The sequence below is a fragment of the Cervus elaphus genome, chromosome 9 (genome assembly GCF_910594005.1).
Source record: "Cervus elaphus chromosome 9, mCerEla1.1, whole genome shotgun sequence".
NCBI lineage: Eukaryota > Metazoa > Chordata > Mammalia > Artiodactyla > Cervidae > Cervus > Cervus elaphus.
The window spans coordinates 7,609,240-7,629,393 of NC_057823.1; the positions used below are offsets into that span (position 1 = coordinate 7,609,240).

Below are 20,154 nucleotides of genomic sequence, written 5' to 3' on the forward strand. Positions count from 1 at the left end.
AGCCCCGAGGGAGGGAAGCCTCACCCCCTCCCCACCCACACAAGCTCCACCCTCATGATAAACCCCGCCCACACAGCACCGGCGTTTCTTTGGTTCCGCCTCCGCAGCGTCCAGGCTCCACCCTTCCCGACCCAGACAGTTCAGGCTCCGAGGAGAATTCGCTTCTTCCGGTTTAGGTTGTCATGGTGGCGCCCAGCCCACCTTGCCTCGTCTTTTCCGGTCTCAATCCGGCGTGGCAGAGTAGGTAGGCGGTCTTAGTCATTTCAAGCCCTCCCTATCATGGCGGTGCCCTGAGTCTCCTTCCGGGCACAGCCTGTCATGGCGATGCCCTGAGTAGCCAAATTCAGCCACAAACACCTACGTTTCCCGGGCTCTAGTTCCTCCCATGTGTCATGGCGGCCCCCAGGGTTTACCGGAAGTAAAACATCGGAAGTGAGCCGGTGCCTCTGCCCGGAAGCGAGCGCGGCGCTGGGAAAGATGGCGGCGGAGGCGGCGGTGGGCAATGCGGTTCCTTGCGGGGCCCGGCCCGCCGGGCAGCCCAAGCCCAGGCCGCAGCCGCGCACGCTCCTTGCCGCTGGGCCGGCACTCATACAGAGCGGCGACGAGCTGGTCGCCGCTGTGTGGCCGTACCGGCGGCTGGCGCTACTGCGGCGCCTCACGCTGCTGCCATTCGTGGGGCTGCTCTACCCTGCCTGGCTAGGTTCCGCAGCTACCGGCTTCTGGGGCTGGGGCAGCAGCTGGGCGCAGATCCCCGAGGCCGCGCTGCTTGTGCTCGCCACCATCTGCCTGGCGCACGCGCTCACCGTCCTGTCGGGGCATTGGTCCGTGCACGCGCACTGCGCGCTCACCTGCACCCCGGTAAGTGTGCGCGCCCGAGACCGACCACAGCCGTGGTCAGGCCTTACCGCGGATCTCAGCCTCTGCGTTCGTGTCCGTCCCCAACCCAGCCGGGGCTGCCTCTGCTAGTCCCAGGTGCCTCCGGGGGCCCTCATCCTTTTGCGCTGCTCGCTAAATTCCGACCGGCTGCTGACTTAGCTGTACGACCCTGGTGCAGGTTACTTCCCTTCTCTGAAATTCTTCCCTGGTGTGGTCAATTAGGTCGATAAGGTACCCTATAAAAAGCTTAGCGCAGAGCCTAGAATATGTCACCATTTGCTAGCTCCCATCCTAGCGAGTATGAGTCTCCTAGAATCGGTCCTACCTTTGTTGTCAGTCTCCTACCTTCTTTTTCAAAGTGTGAGGCTAGACCTGTAGGATGGGTATCCCTGTCTGTGCATCTTGAGAACTGAGCATCAGTCCTGCTGGCCAGTGCTGGGAGCTTCCACCCCACAACGACCAAAATGAGATTGAAATGCAGTTTATTGCAGCGTTTAAGAGGAGCAGTGGGTATTTGTGAGCAAGTGACTTAACTGCTCAGAGACCGTTATGTCTGTCCACAAGGGTATGATTCTGAGGGCCGCCCTCAGAATACAATAGCATGGTAGTACACGTGACCTTTAGCGGTGAGCTCTGGATGAGCGCTGCCCACTCAGCAGTTGTCCACTGCCCTCTGGGCCTGCCTCATATGACACCAGCAGGTGTGGAGCCATGGGGACTGAGGTCAGCCTCCAGCCAGCCTCCCCTCTCATCTCAGACATGTTTGCTAAAAGAAGAGAGAAAGGGAACAGCACCAAGGGCTCCAGAAAGAGAAAGGGAAGCAACAACCCCACCCTACAACCTGCCTGACTCCAAATATGGACTGAATTCTCTCTTTTGAGAAAGGGAAATCTCTCTTATCCCAGAAGGGAGACTGAAACTTCTGGCATTGGTAGCTTCCTGTCAGTGCAATGAAAGACCCCAGTGAGGGACAAAAGAATGGAGGAGAGTTGGGGGGGGGTGACACCCCCAGACTTCCAGCTTCCTGTTAGCCTGCAGCTAAAAAGTGTGACTGTTATTAACTTCCTCTCCAGAAATGGAGAGTTCAACAGCTGGAGGTTAGGACCGGCAGATCTGAGTTTTCATCAGAGATCTCAGACAAGGGTGCTTCTCCTCTCTGGGTTTCAGTTTGCCCGTGGGTAAAGTGAGAACCGTAACACTTAGCGCAGGGTGCCAGTATAAGAACTTGAGATGACATCTGTAGATCTCCCGGCGTACTGCTGGCCCCATGTACCACTTTGCACCTTTCTGCCTGGCGTTTCCAGGGTTGGTAGTTCTGTCTTTTGTCGTTAGTTTCTGCCTGCTTTGGGGACCATGAACTCCTAGCAGGGCAGGGCCTTGCTTCTCAGGATCACTGCCGTGTCCTCCACGCCCCCCCTCCAAAAAAAACATAGGGCAACACAGGTTCTGGTGGAGCAGCCGTGGGGCGGATGCAGCTCACAGCACGGAGCGCTAACGCAGCTCTATTCAGCGCCTCCATGTCTTAAGTGCTGGAGAAATAACAAGGAACAAAACAGACAAAATGCATTGCTTTCTTGGTGTTAGTGGGGGAGGTGGAACTCCACAGTCAATGCAGAAGGGAAAACCAGGACAAGGATTCTGTGAGGGAACTTGAGGTGGAGCAGCTTCCTGAGGAGGTGACATTTGAGCAAAGGCCTAAAGCCAGCGGTGTGACCATGCACTCCAGGCAGGAAAAAAACAGCATGTGCCCTTCGCTGAAGCAAGGATGAGCCTTGTTGTCCCTTGTCACTTGAGGACACAGAATAGTAATGGGGAGCGAGAGCAGCAGGCCAGGTGGGCTGGGACAGGGCCTGACTCACACGGGTACCTCTGCCAGGCAGCATTTTTCCTGCTGGAGTTTATCTTCGTCAGCAGAGCCCTGGGTGTTTGACACTGTTCATGACCCTGGCTTTATGATACAGGCGGGACCAAAGGCCCAGTGAAATGCTGTCCCTTGCCCCAGTGGTAAGCTGGGTGTGGCCAAGCCCACACCCAGAGCCCAGTAGCATGTTCCAGAATGTGGAGCTGGGACTTGAGGAGGGCTCAGCAGCGGCACTTTGCCTCTCACAGGAGTATGACGCCCGCAAAGCGACCTTCGTGAAGGTGGTACCGACTCCCAACAACGGCTCCACCGAGCTCGTGGCCCTGCATCGCGATGAGGTAGGGACCACCGGCTCTGGCATGGGCTCAGATGGGGTCCCCAGGCCAGGGGCCCCTGCCACAGACTCACCTCCCACAGGGCGAAGACGGGCAGGAGGTGCTGTCCTTCGAATTCCAGAAGATCAAGTATTCCTATGATGCCCTGGAGAAGAAGCGTTTCCTCCCCGTGGCCTTTCCAGTGGGAAACGCTTTCTCGTTCTACCAGAGCAACAGAGGGTTCCAGGAGGACTCGGAGATTCGTGCCGCTGAGAAGAAGTTTGGGAGCAACAAGTGAGTCCCAGCATCCCTGTGTATCGCCCCTGCTGAGACAGGGCTGGGTCCCTGCTCCAGTTAATGGCACCATCTCCGTTTGTGTGTGCTCAGTGGTTTGGGAGAGTCTGCCTTTTCAACACAATGTCCCAGGTGAACGTGGCAGGCGCCTTTTGAGAAAGGTGTTCTAGTCTGGTTTCTCTCCCAACTTGCCTGCTGATAGGACCCCCTGAAGGGCTCGTAGCTGGGAGCCTGGCCCAGGGCTGTTCATCCTTGCCTTGTGTTTTAGTTTTCTTCTTCCTTAGAAATTTTTTCTATAGGTGTGAATTCTTGTCATTCTTCTCACACATATCCCAGCACTGTATGAGTGCTGATAAGAAACAAAGGGGGTGGTGATCAGAACAGCTTTTGTTTGTACCAGGTGGAATGTAGATGCTCTGTTAGCACTTTCTCCTTTCATCTTCACCAGAACCACCTGAACCCAGTTCACCGGGCTGGGTGGGACCAGAGCTGGGCTTCAGAGCCCCCATCCTGGTGGTGATTGTCCTTGACTCGAAAACCCTCAGAACCGCTAGGAAATTACTACTTGACCTAGCTGCCTTTCAAAAATTACAAAAACATTACCATACCCAGCAATCTAATCAGAAGTCTTACCGGAAGCATTTATTGACTGCGCACCGGCAGCCTGGGCTGTCCCCTTGCACACCTTCACCGCCCCGCCCTGGTGAGCGTGGCAGCCAGAGCTGTCCCTTCTCACACCTTCACCGCCCCACCCTGGTGAGCGCGCTGGCAGCCTGGGCTGCCCCCTCTCACGCCTTCACTTCCCCTCACTTAGGTGAAGGTCACCTGCACAGTCCGGGTTGGGGCTCAGTCTGTGTCCCAACGTGGCTACTGTGCAGGTTCTTTTCCTCAAGTCCCACGTCCTGGACATCACTGCAGGGCCAGAGACAGCCCAAGTTGACCTGGTCCCCTGGGCAGAGCCAGCCACCACCCAGAGTACTGCAGAACGCACCTTTCCGCCCTCCTCCCAGGGCTTTCATCCAAGGAGTCTTGGGGAGACCCCAGCTCCGCCCACCCCTCTCCATAGCAGGGTGGGGTTCCGGCGCGTTGTTTCAGGCCCCGGGGTGCCCCACAGCACCCAGCTGCCCGGCCGCCTCTGTGCAGCCTCAGGGCTCCCGGCGCAGAGTCAGCTGGTCCTCCCCCCTCGCCTGGGCCCCCAGCCACCTGACAGGTTCTGGTCTTCACCGGCCCGGCCAAGCAGGGGCCAGCTTCCTGAAGGGCCTGTGGTGCAGATTCAGAGGTTCCGTCAGGGCTCTGCAGACCAGAGGGCTGCGGGCGGTCAGCATGCCCACTTCAGTGCTGCACGGCCAAGGAGACAGGCTGGAACGGAGCGGCCCGTTGCCCAGGGAGGCCTGCGGTGCCCCCAAGTGGAGGCGTCGAGGTGGGGCCCCCTGCCCGTAACAGGGTGAGCCATCTGTCTCTTTCAGGGCCGAGATGGTGGTGCCTGACTTCTCGGAGCTGTTCAAGGAGAGAGCCACAGCACCCTTCTTTGTGTTCCAGGTAAAGCAGCAGCGCTGGTCCTTCTCCCCACCTGTTCTTGGGGCTTTCCCAGCCCACCTCCAAACATGAAAACCTCCCCCTGCCCTCGTGGTCAGAGCCCATGGGCAGAATGGCCCTCGGCATGCCGGCCAGTCCGCCTCGGGCGGTCTCCCCGCATTCCTGGGAGCAGACAGGCCCGTACGTACCCCACAGGTGTTCTGCGTGGGGCTCTGGTGTCTGGATGAGTACTGGTACTACAGTGTCTTCACGCTGTCCATGCTGGTGGCCTTCGAGGCCTCCCTGGTGCAGCAGCAGATGCGGAACATGTCAGAGATCCGGAAGATGGGCAACAAGCCCCACATGATCCAGGTGCAGCCAGTGGGGCAGTGGGTGGGTAGGAGGGTCCCTATGGTCTTGGGGTGGGCACGGCACGGGAGCGTCCCCAGAACCGACGGCACGGCACCCCCACCCAGGTCTACCGAAGCCGAAAGTGGAGGCCCATCGCCAGCGATGAGATTGTTCCCGGGGACATCGTCTCAGTCGGTGAGGCCCAGTCCTGTTCTGCCCCAGTGGGAGCCCTTGCCTCGGGCTTCGGTCCAACCCCCGCCCCTGCCCCGCAGGCCGCTCCCCCCAGGAGAACCTGGTGCCCTGCGACGTGCTGCTGCTGCGGGGCCGCTGCATCGTGGACGAGGCCATGCTCACGGGGGAGTCAGTGCCCCAGATGAAGGTGCCAGGGCGGGCATCGGGGAGGAGACGGGCCAGGCTCAGATCCGGGAGGGAGGGGGCCCCGAGACACAGGCGGCGCAGACGGGGCTCCTGGCCTTCCTGGCGGGTTAGCACCCTGGACTGAGGGAAGCCTGGTGGGGGGGGGGAGGAGACGAGAGGCAGCAGCATCAGCGGGGTGTCGGGCACTCTGGGGTCTCCGGCTGAGGTGGGCTGAGAGAGAAGCGGAAGCTGTGACTCCGGGGTGAGGCTGGGTGCAGGGTCCCGGGGAGTCAGCACTGCACACGAAGGTAGAAAGAAGACGGACCGGGCCTGGGACCCTGGTAACCGCACCAGGTTAGATGGGGAGCCCTGTGAGGGTCAGGCGGCTCCTTGCAGACTCCAGACTAGGGACAGAGGCCAGGGTGGGATTAGCCGTTGACGCTACCATCCTCCTCTCCTCCCCAGGAGCCCATCGAAGACCTCAGCCCCAGCCGGGTGCTGGACCTTCAGGCAGACTCCCGGCTCCATGTCATCTTTGGGGGCACCAAAGTGGTGCAGCACATCCCCCCTCAGAAAGCCACCACAGGCCTGAAGCGTAGGTGCCTCAAGGGTGTTGGGGGTGTCCCCATCCTGCCACCCCCGCACCCTGAATCTGTTTGGCCCCAAGAGACGGTCGGGATATACAGACACAAGTGACGCCCGCTCTTTGTCTCCCCAGCCGTGGACAACGGGTGTGTGGCTTACGTCCTGAGGACTGGCTTCAACACGTCCCAGGTGTGGCACCTTGCCCCATCCTGAGGAGGGTGGTTCCTGGGGCGACTGGTGGGCAGCTAAGGTGGCAGCCTTTCAGACCCCAGAACATCCGACCCATAAGCGCTCTGGTAGCAGTTGCTGGGCTGGGGGCACAGTGCAGAGACAGGCCCCAGAGCAAGCCCGCTTTCCCGGGTGGGGGCTCTGGTGGAAACCCCAGACTGTGACCCCGCATACTTGGGGATCACAAACAGTCTGGGCCAAGTAAACACTGAAGTAGCTTAAGGATTTCTCAAGAAAGGTGATGGTCAGCTCTCCTGGAGAATTCAACCCCTGCCCCAGTCACAGCCACTTCCTTCCCTGACCCCCAGTCTTCAGTCACGGGCCAGGAGAGCCTGCCACCCTCCCAGGAAAGCCCTCTGCCCCTCCATCCCTCTAGGGCAAGCTGCTGCGCACCATCCTCTTTGGGGTCAAGAGGGTGACGGCGAACAACCTGGAGACCTTCATCTTCATCCTCTTCCTCCTGGTCTTTGCCATTGCGGCAGCCGCCTACGTATGGATCGAAGGTAAGCGCCCTGACCCCCTCCCCCCGCCATCTGCTCGGCCCCAGGCCCATGGCCCCCAGACCGGCAGGCCCTGTCTGTGCAGGTACCAAGGATCCCAGCAGGAACCGCTACAAGCTCTTTCTGGAATGCACGCTGATCCTCACCTCCGTCGTGCCCCCTGAGTTGCCCATTGAGCTATCTCTGGCCGTCAACACTTCTCTCATCGCTCTGGCCAAGCTCTGTGAGTCTCCGGGGCAGGGACGGGGTGCCGAGTGGGCTGGGGCCCAGCAGGACCCCTGACCCTGGCTCCCACCACCCAGACATGTACTGCACGGAGCCCTTCCGGATCCCCTTCGCCGGCAAGGTGGAGGTGTGCTGCTTCGACAAGACAGGGACCTTGACCAGTGACAGCCTGGTGGTGCGCGGAGTGGCCGGGCTCCGGTGAGCATGGGCATCGGGGTCACCAGGTGCCCACCAGGGGTGTTTCTGGGGGCTCGGGACAGAGGGCTGCCCAGCCCAAGCTTTCAGAGCGAGGGCCTGGCATGGCCCTCCCAGCAAGGCCCACTCCGGGGTCCCCTGGCAGCTCTCAGCGTGAGCGACAGTGACACGTGGCTCAGCTCGGGCCTTAGGCAGCCACGATCTCTGGGGGCATCATGCAGCAGGCGCAGACGCTACAAGGACCAAGGCGACACCCCGACACCCTGTCGTCGTTGCCCCTGCCCCGTGACTGGAGTGGAGTGTGGGGGCCATCCCTCGTCCTGGCAGTTCCAGGGGCCCCTCCACCCGCTCCCTTCCCCCCGTAACCCGCGGGTCGTCCTCCTTGCAGAGATGGGAAGGAGGTGACCCCTGTGTCCAGCATCCCCATAGAGACACACCGCGCTCTGGCCTCGTGCCACTCACTCATGCAGCTGGATGACGGAACGCTCGTGGGTGACCCCCTGGAGAAAGCCATGCTGACGGCCGTGGACTGGACCCTGACCAGAGGTGAGGGCTGGAACCTCGCACACCACCGGCTTGTGCATCCCCGGGCAGGCAGTGTACCTGTCGGACACGTGTGTGTTCACCTCAGGGGCAAGCGGGTGGGCACAGGCTCGCCTCTGACCTGGGGCGGGGTCCTCTGTGCCCAGGTCGCCCGGCTCTGACCCCTCCCCAAGCCAGACCCCGTGTGTGGAGGTGGGGGGAGGGTGGGCGGAGGGTAGGAGGGCACGGCGGGGGCGGGGGCGGGCGGGGGCTTGGCGGCCTCTTTGGAGCGAAGGCCCTCAGGACTCGTGCTTATTTGTTTCCAGATGAGAAAGTATTCCCCCGAAGTATTAAAACTCAGGGGCTGAAAATTCACCAGCGCTTTCATTTTGCCAGTGCCCTAAAGCGAATGTCCGTGCTCGCCTCCTATGAGAAGCTTGGCTCCACTGATCTCTGCTACATCGCGGCCGTGAAGGGGGCCCCCGAAACCCTGCACTCCATGGTGAGCCAGCCCCGGCCAGGGTCGGGAGGGGGGTTGCAGGGCGGTCGGTGATCGCCCCCTGCGTTCCCTGCAGTTCGCCCAGTGCCCACCTGACTACCAGCACATTCACACGGAGATTTCCCGGGAAGGAGCCCGAGTTCTGGCGCTGGGGTATAAGGAGCTGGGGCACCTCACTCACCAGCAGGTAAGGGCCCAGGCCCCCACCCGCCAACCCCCGTGAGGGTCACCCTCTACCCCCTGGGGTGCCACCACGAGCGGCCACAATTTGATCGCCTTCCTTCCTGGCCTCTACCTCTGGAGGCCCCAGGTGGCACTCAGTCCACAGTTTCTTCTCCCCAGCGTGCCCCCTCCCCTGCGAGACCCCATCCCATCCCTGAATCCAGAGCTGCTCCCTGGAGAACACACCCAGGTCTCACCTCCTGTCCTCACACCCCCTTTGGGGAGGCCTTGGGGCACCTTGGGCTCCCCAGCTCCACCCCTGCCCTGCCCTGCCGCCTGGCCACTATATGGTCTTGGGGCGTCCCCTGCCCTTGGTCACAGCCCACATCCTTGTAGACTCTCCGCCCACCTCCGTCACCAACACTGCTCCTTGGTCTGCTTCCACTTCGGCCGTCATCCGAGTGGCTTTTGTCCGCTTGCACCCAGAGGCCCTGAGATCCTTCCAGAAAGTGCAGGAGGTCACACCTCTGTGTCCAGAGCCTAGTCACAGACCTGTCAGAGCCACCCAACCCTATGCCCCACCGCACCCCTCCGCCCCAGCCCCTGCCTTCGTCTCTCTCATGGTACTCAGTGCTCTGGTGTTTGTGACTTTACTGCACGTCTTCTCCAGGAGAAGGCAAGCTCCATGAGGGCAGAGGTTTTCTGCTTTCTGTATGAGGTGAAGAGGGTCAGCTTGTGCTCAATGGTTCTCAAAGGAGAGTCCAGACTCTCTCGTCTTAGAAGTGGACTCACAGAGACTTCACGCCACACTCTTGTCCATGATAGAGGGTAGAGGTGCCACTGGGAAGCCAGGACACCCAGCCCCTGCTCAGCCCTTCTGCCACCAGGGCGCCTCTCACCCTCCCCACATCTCTCACATTCTGACCCTCAGGTTCCCTCCTGCAGGAGGGAGCTGTCTCTGACCCCCATCCCCAGCATGTTGTCGTGTCAGAGCTTAGGTGTTGGGGAAGAAGAAGAGAAACAGACCTTTAGGGCCCTGGTGTGTCCATCCACAGGCCCGGGAGGTCAAGCGGGAGGCCCTGGAGTGCAACCTCAAGTTCGTCGGCTTCATCGTGGTCTCCTGCCCACTCAAGGCTGATTCCAAGGCCGTGATCCGTGAGATCCAGAACGCCTCCCATCGGGTACAGCCACTGGCCCCCTTTCTACCAGGCCCCCGGGTGGGCTGTCTTGGCTGCTCCTCACAGAGAGGGGGATGTGACAGTAGGCGGCAGTCGGCCCTCAGTGGGGTGCCCAGGGATGGGTGTCTGGCCCTTGGAAGCAAAGAGCATGGCTTTTGGTTGAGCTCCACCGTGACTCAGACACCCGTGCTGTCCCTTCTTGAGGCTGCTCTCAGACCCACGCCCACCCTTCTCACCTCACTTCCCCAGGCCCCCAGCGTCCCTGGGAGATGAGCGCTGTTCCCCCATTCCACCCCGTCTTAGAGAGCAGTTGAGACTGGCTGAGGGGATGTGGAGACCACGCCCAGACAGGCCGCGTCTGTCCCAGTGGCTTTGCTCTGCCAGTCCTGGTGGTTTGTGTTTTCTAGTTGTGGGCTCAGGATGCAGTTCTAGGGTGTGGGAGATGAGCTGGACGTGTCAGAGGGCAGTGATATGATTAGTGCTCACCTGGCCCTCAGCAGTCAGGGCCCGTCTTCCCGTCACTAGTTTCCAAGCCAAGAGGGTCCACACCAGAATCTGGTTCTTGGTGCATGTTATAATTAAAGGCCACGGGTGCTCTCACGAAGACACCGATACGTATACTGTTTGTAGACGCTGCTCTCAGACCTTATGGCTCCTGGAAGCCCAGTCCCCAGTAGGAGGCCACGATCTCTCTCTCTGGCCTTCCTTAGAAGAGACTCAGCCCCCATGTCTCCAGGCTGCAGTTCTGACCTCCTGAGCTTCTGCCTTCTCCCCAGGTGGTCATGATCACAGGTGACAACCCGCTCACTGCCTGCCATGTGGCTCAGGAGCTGCATTTCATTGAGAAGGCTCAGACGCTGATCCTGCAGCCTCCCACGGAGAAAGGTGAGGCCCCATGTCTCGTGAGCTGGGGGGACCCTGAGTCCAAGAGCGGCTCCCACCTGGTGGCCTACCCCTGTGCCAGCCTGAGTGAGCACACCAGGCGTCCTCCGGCCCCTGTGACGCGGGCCTGTTGGTCACAGCCTGCACCGTGAGCACACTTGGTCTGCCTGGCCGGGGAACTCCACACCCCACCCGTGCAGCAGCATGCAGGTGACCCGTGGCCCCAGGACCAGCAGTGACTTGCAGTCCTAAGGTGACGGGTTATAGTCACAGCAGCCCACGTTTCGTAGCCTCCCCCCGCCTTGGGCCCGGCTGGCTGCCTGAGTGCTCCCACTGAGAGCACGGAGCTCGTGTTTGGCAGCCAGACCTGGGACAGAGGCCTTGGTTTGCCTCACCAGGTCAGCCCTTCTGCTCCACCTGGAAGGGCCTGTCATCCCCGCACCACATAGGAACCCAGCTGATCAGTTGTTGGGGTCCCTGTTCTGTAGATAAACAGAAGTGAATCCTTCCACGTGGGTCACTTGGAGACACTGTGACTAAGGATTTGAACTCAGGTCCAGAGCTCGTGGTCTCTGGTGTCTCCTGAATAACCGAGTGGTGCCTCAGAATCGGACTGGTCAAGAGGCAAATCCAGTTCCAGCACCTCCAGCTGCTTGGGTTGAATCTGTCAGATGCCCTAGGGTGGCACCCAGTGCAGGGCCTGGCTTGGGAGCAGCATGCCCCCGGGTGTCACCAGGCAGCAGGCCAGACGCAGGAGGACGCTGGTGTGGCCCAGCCAAGGGGGCGTCCAGAACCGCCTCGCCCTCCTCTCGGTCGGCATTGTATGCCAGATCTCTGTGCCAGTCACAGGCACTGCACTCTCCAGAGCCTGGGAAATCGTAGGTGGGTGGCCCAGAGATGACTACCAAGACTGTTAGCTTTCCAGCCAAGCTACTTTAGCAAAACAGCCAGAACAGAAGCCCGGTGGAGATTGATTTCCCTCCAGGCTGAGACAGCTCAGGGCCAGCCCAGTGCCACAAGGGCTGGTAGACTGCCCTCAGCCGTCCTTGACACCCAGCATCTGGGCCTCGACCCACCAGCTAGAAAGGGGAAGTGGACAGCAGGCAGTGTCTGACCTGAGGAAGTGACATGGGGTGCCCTGGCCTAGGAGAGCAGAGTTGTAGGCAAACGCCATCTGGGTTTGGATCTGGCCTCTTCATGCAGTCTCTAGTGGCTTAGGCCCTAGGTTTTCAGATTCTTTCTATCAGAGCCTTCTATGGGTGATCTCGCAGGGGTGCTGAGAGTCTAGGGTACAGGTTGGTGTGGACCTGGATTAGGAGAGGTAGGGAGCAAGAAGGTGCTCCAGAGAAGGACGAGGACTGCATACGTGGGGTCCAGGTGAGAGGGTCCGCCTGAACAGCTGAACCCCCTGCCCTGACCCTGGGCCCCGGCTTTGCAGGTGGCCCATGTGAGTGGCGCTCCATCGATGGCAGCATCTCACAGCCCCTGGCCCAGGGCTCACCCAAGGCCCTGGCCCGGGAGCACGCACTGTGCCTCACGGGCGACGGCCTGGCCCACCTGCAGGCCGAGGACCCCCAGCTGCTGCTTCGCCTCATCCCTTACGTGCAAGTGTTCGCCCGAGTGGCCCCCAAGCAGAAGGTGGGTGCAGGGGGTGGCAGAGGGCAGGCGGGGCGCTGGGCACGGCACACAGCCCTCACTCGGCCCGTCTCTTCCCCAAACAGGAGTTTGTCATCACCAGCCTGAAGGAGCTGGGCTACGTGACCCTCATGTGCGGAGACGGCACCAATGACGTGGGTGCCCTGAAGCACGCCGATGTGGGTGAGCCTGGGGTTGGGGGCAGGGGCTCCTCTGCCGTCTCTGGCTTACCGTCAGGGGCACGCCACTGAGCCGGTTCTGTGAGGCGGCAGTGGTGCAGAGATGGGGCAGGGGCCGGCGGGGCTGGGGGTCTGAAGGGCTCCGAGGCTAGGAGGGGATACACGTGCGTGAGGAAGGGTGTGGTGGGGCCAGGGAGGCTCCACGGGGCAGACGACTCGGTTTGTCCAGCCCTCCCCCAGGCACCGTGTGAGCACCCAGAGCCAAGGCCAGGAGAGTTTCCCACCTTGATTCTGTGTCAGCAGAGTACAGATAGCAAGTTGGTGTTCAAAGACAGTTTAACCTCGCTTCTTTCATGCGTGCCTGCTAAGTCGCTTCAGTCATGTCTGACTCTGTGCGACCCCATGTAGCCCACCAGGCTCCTCTACCCATGGGATTCTCCAGGCAAGAATACTGGACTGGGTTGCCATGCCCTGCTCCAGAGGATCTTCCTGACCCAGGGGTTGAACCCAGGTCTCCTGCTTTGGCAGGCGGGTTCTTTACCACTAGCACCACCTGGGAAGCCCCAGCTTCTTTCAGTGCTTTTCAGATATTTACTTGGTTTATCGACTGCAATTCTCATGACCGTATGACTCTTGGCAATAAACTTCTCTGGGAATCACTTTGGACCTCTATAGTGTGACATACTTTATTTGGGTATTGCTTTTCTCTTGTCGTCTTTCTGTAAGTAGTTTGTAGAAGTAGGGCGGATGCTCTGAGGTGCTCACTCCTTGGGGTGGGTGGGCAGGTGAAGTGGGGGGTTTGGTACTGGCTGAGCTGCGTTGAGCAGATGCTCCATGCTCTGGCTCCTGACACACTCTCCCACCAGGTGTGGCCCTCCTGGCCAACGCCCCTGAGCGGGTCGTCGAACGGCGGCGACGGCCCCGGGACAGCCCCGTCCTGAGCAACAGCGGAGTCAGGGCCGCCTCCAGGGCTGCCAAGCAGAGGTCAGGGCTCCCACCCCCTGATGAACAGCTGGCCTCCCAGCGGGTGAGTCTCCGGAGGAGGAGGGGCACCAGCGCCCCCTTGTGGTCAGGTCTCACCCACCTGCCTGCTTCGCAGGACCGCCTGAGTCAGGTGCTGCGGGACCTAGAGGACGAAAGCACGCCCATCGTGAAGCTGGGGGATGCCAGCATCGCCGCGCCCTTCACCTCCAAGCTCTCTTCCATCCAATGCAGTGAGTCCTGCTGCCTGCTCCTTCCCCTGCCCCATCCCTCGGCCCACACTGCCTGGCCCCCACGCCCACACCTGCCTTCCCCCGCAGTTTGCCATGTGATCAAGCAGGGCCGATGCACATTGGTGACCACACTGCAGATGTTCAAGATCTTGGCGCTCAACGCCCTCATCCTGGCCTACAGCCAGAGTGTCCTGTACCTGGAGGGTGTCAAGTTCAGTGACTTCCAGGCCACGCTGCAGGGGCTGCTGCTGGCTGGCTGTTTCCTCTTCATCTCCCGCTCCAAGGTGGGTCAGGAGCCTGAGAAAAGCAGGGGCTCCTGCCCCAGCCCGAGGGTACCCTCTGCTTCTCTGAGCCACGATTCCCGCCCTGGAGGAATTGAGAGGCTTCTCGGATTGCTGGTTGGCCATCGGTTGACAGCTGGGTCACCCAGGGCACGCTGTTAAAAGTGGAGCCACAGGTCTGAGTTACCTGCGCAGCAGCCCTTGGGGTGGGAACTGTCACCTCAAGTTACAGATGGAGATCCGGGGCAGGGTGGGCTCCCACTTGGCTGCTTCAGAGCAAAGCATCTCGGGCCTAGCGTTGTGCACAGGCTGGGGTCTCAGGTGGGCCATACAGGCGAGGACAAGACAGATGGGAAACGATTATCACGACCACTCAGAAAGTATGCAGTGCTGAGAAGAACACCAAGTGGGATCACACAGGCTGTGGGGAATGGCCTTGGGGTCAGTCGGGGAGGCCTGCATGATGCTGACACTCAAGCCAACGCGTAAAGAACAAGAGAAGCAGCCAGGAACACCCCAGAGGTTGCAGATGGTCAAGGGCTGGTGCAGGGAGGCCCTTGAGGCCAGAGGGCGTGGGCGGTGGTCTGGATTGACTGCTTGCGCCATGAGCCATAGTGGGGGCGGGGGGCTTTACATTTATTGTAGGGCAGCGGCGTAGTGGGTCATGAGACCCCTGTGATAGCCGTGCAGCACATGGGCATTGAGCAAGGCTGGGGTGGCGCTTGGAGTGAGCAGGGACTGGTGCCGACCTGCAACCCCCAGAATTCAATGACAACTCTCTACATAAGGCCTGCCAGGAAGCAAGGTAGGTGGGTGACCCCAGGCTGAGCCTGGGCCCTGACCCCCAGCCTGCCTCTGCAGCCCCTGAAGACACTGTCCCGAGAGCGGCCCCTGCCCAACATCTTCAACCTGTACACCATCCTCACTGTTACGCTGCAGTTTTGCGTGCATTTTGTGAGTCTCGTCTACCTGTACAGCGAGGCTCAGGCCCGGAGCCCTGAGAAGTGAGTGCCCGCGCGGGGCGGGGGGCAGGAGGGATACGTGCAGACGTTGGCCTGGAGTGACCAGGCCAGCAGAGTCCTGCTTCTGAGGGGCAGGGGGTGCAGCAGAGGTCACGAAGGGGCCCTGACCCCCCTGTGTCCTTGCAGGCAGGAGCAGTTTGTGGACTTATACAAAGAATTTGAGCCGAGCCTAGTCAACAGCACAGTGTACATCATGGCCATGGCCATGCAGATGGCCACCTTCGCCATCAACTACAAGGTGAGGCCCAGCCCCTGTCCAGGCAGCCCCTGCCCACCCTCTGGGCCCCCATGACACAGCTCTCAGTCTGCCTGTCCCCACAGGGCCCACCCTTCATGGAGAGCCTGCCTGAGAACAGGCCCCTGGTGTGGAGCCTGGCCGTGTCACTCCTGGCCATTGTGGGCCTGCTCCTCGGCTCCTCACCTGAGTTCAACAGCCAGTTTGGGCTCGTGGACATCCCTGTGGAGGTGAGTCGCTCTGTAGACACGGTCCCGGGACTCGGCCTGGACCTGTCTGCGGGCACCTGCCTCACCAGCACTCCCTGCCCCACAGTTCAAGCTGGTCATCGCCCAGGTCCTCCTCCTGGACTTCTGTTTGGCGCTCCTGGCCGACCGCGTCCTGCAGTTCTTCCTGGGGACCCCAAAGCTGAAAGTGCCTTCCTGAGACAGCAGTGCTGGCACCTGCTGCCCACCCTGCTGCCTCTGGGCAGGAGCCCCATGAGGGCCCCAGGAGGGAGCACCACCCCCACGTGAGGCTGACCTGGCCTTGCCCACCAAGACTGAGCTGGGACACCCCACCCACCCCCCACCTCCCTGTGACTGTCTGAGGGCCTGGCTGGCAGAACCAGCCCCGGGCCAACACCTTTGGTAAATAAAGCAGCATCAATGATTTTAAGAAGCCTCACCTGCATCTGTGTGCTGCAGGAGGGGTTGTCAGGGTCCGAGTGGTCCCCGAGGAAGGTCCTGGCCCCTGCCTCCCACCGTGGGCAGTGTGAGGTTCTAACCTTGCTGTGTAAGACGCACGGCACTTGGACAGGCCGAGCTCGGAGCCCAGTGAGCTCTCTGTACTTCCTAGTTTTGTAAGCGCTTCCATGTTTCCATGGCCTCGCAGCTTCATGTTTTTCACACCTCAGGCACTCAGGGAAGTCTTAGGATCATGGCAATTTTCCTTTTTAAGTAACATGCAGAATAACAGCATGCCTTCCTCTCGTGGTGTCAGATACAAGGAAGTTGAAGTCATTACAAATACTGACTCGGGTCAGCCCTCAGGATCCTGCAGCACACAGGTGCCAGCACTAGGTCACGTCCTAGCCAGGGTCTGACCTGCAGTCGGGCTCTCGACACCGACACTGTCCTTCCAGAAGGCGTTCACGCGCTGCAGTTCAGGACCTGTGGACTTGGTAGCATGAAAGCTGAGAGCCGCAGTCAGATTTCTTACCTTTTCAACAGCCAAAAAAAACTAGAAAAAGCCTTTTATTTCCCGTCAGAAATTCCAGAGTGTGGGGTGTGGGTGCATTTGATAACTCTGACAAGCTGCATGTGACGACCTCAGGCCATGGAACCCAAGCCCAGGCTTCCGGACAACTTCCTTCCTCTCCCCGCCAATGCTCAGTGAGGAACTCTACCCTGTTCTGCCCCTGCCTCATGGTCATCCTCAGCAACCCACCCAACAGGCTTCTCCATCAGAGGGAGCGTGGCCCACAGCCCACCGAGAGCCCTGGGAGCCAGAGCAAGGAAGGGGCTGGGACCAGCTGTGAGCATCACATGGGCCCTGGACACTGGCTGGGGTTTCCAGAGGGGAAGAGGTGCCTGCTGTTTCTCCGCCCATCTCCCAGTCCATGGCGTCGCAAAGAGCCGGACACCAGTTAGCGAGTGAACCACAACGGAGGTGCCAGGCCCCATCCGGCAGGGGATCCCTGAGGCCATTTGAGGCACTCAAATGGGGAGGGGAGCACTCTGGACGGGGGAGTTTGCTGGGCATGATTCTTGGTGGGCTCAGAGCAAGGCTCCTCGTACCCTCCGTGCATGAGAGAGGTCCGAGGGGTGCTCTGACTGCCCTGAGAATGGGCCCTCAGCCCTGATGCAGCGCTGAGCCCTCCCGGGGGTTCCCAGTAGTGTCTTCAGCCCCAGCAGGTTAGGGCAGAGGTCCCCAAGCCCTGGGCCTCAGGAACCGGCTGCTCAGCAGGGAGTGAGCGGCAGGTAGGCAAGCGAAGCTTCATCTGTGTTTACAGCCGCTCCCCATCTCTCATGTTGTTGCCATCTGAGCTCCGCCTCCTGTCAGATCAGTGGCAGCGTTAGATTCTCATAGCATCACGAGCCGTGCATGCAAGTATTCAAACCTAGATCCCTAGGTTGTGTGCTCCTTACAGGAATCTAATAACTGGTGGTCTGAGGTGGAGCTGAGGCGGCGATGCTAGTGCAGGAAGCAGCTGCAGATAGATCCAGGCTGTCAGAGTCAGAATCCGACACTTTGTTTTAGTCCATGTGTGGCCTGCCCATTTTATTTACCACTACTTCCATCCGTGCCTCTTTCCCGAACTGCACACTTGTCTCGGTTACAGTTTTGATAAGCCCACAAGCTGACCCTAGCCAAAATGTGTAAAAACAAATGTCGCTGGAGAGCTCCTTTGTAAGGGAGGAAAGACCCAGCGGTGAGACAGCAGAAGATTCCAAGACTGCCCCCCCTCCCCCCCAAAAAAACCTGCATTTGAAAGAAAATACCAAGAGTTGTAGTTTGGAAAGATACCCTGGAGAAGGAAATGGCAACCCACTCCAGTATTCTTACCTGGGAAATCCCATGGACAGAGGAGCCTGGTGGGCTACAGTCCATGGGGTCACAAAAGAGTCAGACACACCTTAGCAACTAGACAGCAACCAAGAGTCCTAGCATAGTTAAGTTACGGGTTCATTGTAACAGGTGGTTCACACTCTCTAAGACTGTGTTGTATAATACGGGCAACTGGCTATCCAACAAAGCCATGGAGCCTTCAAAACTGCTTTGCCACATGGAGACCAAGCACCCTGCGTTCAAAGACAAGCCTTTGGAGTTTTTCAAAAGAAAAAGTGAACCGAAGCAATTATTGAAGGCCACCACTTCATTAAATGTGTCTGAACGGCAAACCTCATTCTTAGTGGCTAACCCTCTTGCTAAAGCTAAGCCCTTTACTGTTGGTGAAGAGTTGATCCTGCTGCTGAGGACATTTGTCATGAACTTTTAGGAAAGGCTGCAGTTCAAAAGGTGGCCTGTGTTCCTTTTTTGGCTAGTGCCATAACTAGAGGATACCATAATTAAGCTTCCCTGGCGGCTCAGACAGTAAAGAATCCACCTGCAATGCAGGAGACCCAGGTTCCATCCCTGGGACAAGGAGATCCCCTGCAGAAGGGAATGAATGGCAACCCACTCCAGTATTCTTGCCTGGAGAATTCCATGGACAGAGGAGCCTGGCGGATTACAGTCCATGGGTTCATAAAGAGTCAGACACGACTGACTGGCTCTTTCACTTTTCACTTTCATAACTAACTGATGAAATAGAGAATGTTGAACCACAATTGTTAGGGTTAACAAATCCACATGGTACGCAATCCAGGTTGACTAATCTACCAGTGTGACAACAAGGCAACAATGTTTGTTCTTGTGCCTTTTATTTTTCATGAGAACATGTTACCTGCACTTTCGTTGCCAACCAGCACCCCAAGTCTCTGATTATGTACCAGGTCACTGTATTGGCATATGCATGGACTGAAGGGCTGCCGTGACCAAAAGACTTTCTGGTTTCACTGCTTGGGTCAAAGAGGTCACTTCTGAGTGTGAGTCTACACACTGTGTCATCCATAAAGAAATGCTGCTAGCTGAAAAATGTCACCTGAACTTAACATTTTGTATGGTGTGATTAAAATTATCAACCACATTAAAGTACATGCCCTTCGCTCACATCTGTTCGAGCAGCTCTGTGAAGAGAGGGACACAGAGCACAAGCCTCTCTCACAGACGTGAGATGCTTTCTGATGGCAGATCAGAGACTTCCCTGGTTGTGCTGTGGACAGGAATCCACCTTCTAATGCAGGGGACATGGGTTCGATCCCTAGTCCAGGAAGATTCCACATGCCAAGGCGCAACCAAGCCCGTGTACCACAATTAAACTGAGACCTCAGCTGCAACTGCTGTGGCCCGTGCGCCTAGAGCCTGTGCTCCGCAATGAGAAGCCGGCACACTGCAGTCAAGAGCAGTCCCTGCTCGCCGCCACAAGAGAAAGCCCGCACAAAGCAACGAAGACCCAACACAGCCAAAAAATAATAAATAAAAATAAAGTATATAAAAGGAGATCCATAGCCAGAGTTTTTGAGTCATGAGAGTCGCTCTAGAGATTTCTTTTAGAAGAACAGTCACCACTGGAAGCATGTTTCAGTGACAGGATGGGTTGCAAAATTTGCTTATTTGTGTGACATCTTCAACCTGCTCAACGAACTCAATCTGTCACTTTAGGGGCAAACAACTGTGTTCAGGTCAGCAGATAAAGCGGCTGCATTCAAACCCACACCAGAATTATGGGGACAATGAGTGAACACTGGGGATTTCTGACATGTTTCAAACATTAGCAGAGATTTTGAAAGGGACTGAGCCAGGGCCTACTTTCTCCCAGCTGATGAATGATCACCTACTGCAGCTTTCAAGAGTTTGAGCAATACTTCCCAACCACAGAAGACCCCAAATTGGGAAGGAATGGATCCTCAACCCATTTGTGAAAAAGCCAGGTGAATTGACTTTGTCACATAGAATTTGACTTTTCTAATGCTAGAAAATGATTAACTGCTTGAGATTAAAAAAATGACGGTGGCCTTAAAAGTATGTTTGAGATAATTTCAAATTTCTGTATGTTCTGGATGGACTTCCCTGGTGGCTCAGACGGTAAAGAATCTGATCCCTGGATCAGGAAGACCCCCTGGAGAAAGGAATGGCAATCCACTCCAGTATTCTTGCCTGGAAATTCCATGGACTGAGGAGCCTGGTGCGCTACAGTCCATGAGGTCGCAAAGAGTCAGACACAAATGAGCAACTAACACTTGCAGGCATGGTGGCGCTGGTGGTAAAGAACCTGCCTCCAAGGCAGCAGACATAAGAGGCATCAGTTCCATCTCTGGGTCAGGAAGATCCTCTGGAGGAGGGCTTGGCAACCCACTCCAGTCTTCTTGCCTGGAGGATCCCATGGACAAAGGAGCCTGGTGGTCTATAGTTCATAAGGTCCGACACAACTGAAACGACTTAGCACGCACACATGTTCTAG

The 20,154-nt window shown here is 58.5% G+C and overlaps 1 protein-coding gene across 2 annotated transcripts; it reads left to right on the plus strand.

The window, feature by feature from the left end:
* Window positions 1-443: 443 nt before the first annotated feature.
* ATP13A1 (ATPase 13A1) lies at window positions 444-15,767 on the plus strand. 2 transcript variants are annotated; one of them, XM_043910794.1, is made up of 26 exons: window positions 445-858; window positions 2,986-3,075; window positions 3,155-3,345; window positions 4,812-4,884; window positions 5,077-5,232; window positions 5,337-5,406; window positions 5,484-5,590; window positions 6,034-6,163; window positions 6,287-6,342; window positions 6,758-6,884; window positions 6,967-7,104; window positions 7,184-7,304; window positions 7,690-7,847; window positions 8,150-8,325; window positions 8,399-8,509; window positions 9,540-9,665; window positions 10,439-10,547; window positions 11,983-12,182; window positions 12,266-12,362; window positions 13,225-13,385; window positions 13,458-13,572; window positions 13,660-13,856; window positions 14,715-14,857; window positions 15,002-15,113; window positions 15,197-15,340; window positions 15,426-15,767. In XM_043910794.1, exons 1-26 carry the CDS (start codon window positions 478-480, stop codon window positions 15,534-15,536), a joined length of 3,600 nt encoding a protein of 1,199 aa, XP_043766729.1. In that variant the 5' UTR covers window positions 445-477; the 3' UTR covers window positions 15,537-15,767. The 2 variants fall into 2 exon arrangements, with proteins under 2 accessions (XP_043766728.1, XP_043766729.1); XM_043910793.1 differs by having other exon boundaries at window positions 444-858; window positions 13,225-13,572.
* The last annotated feature ends 4,387 nt before the right edge of the window (window positions 15,768-20,154 follow it).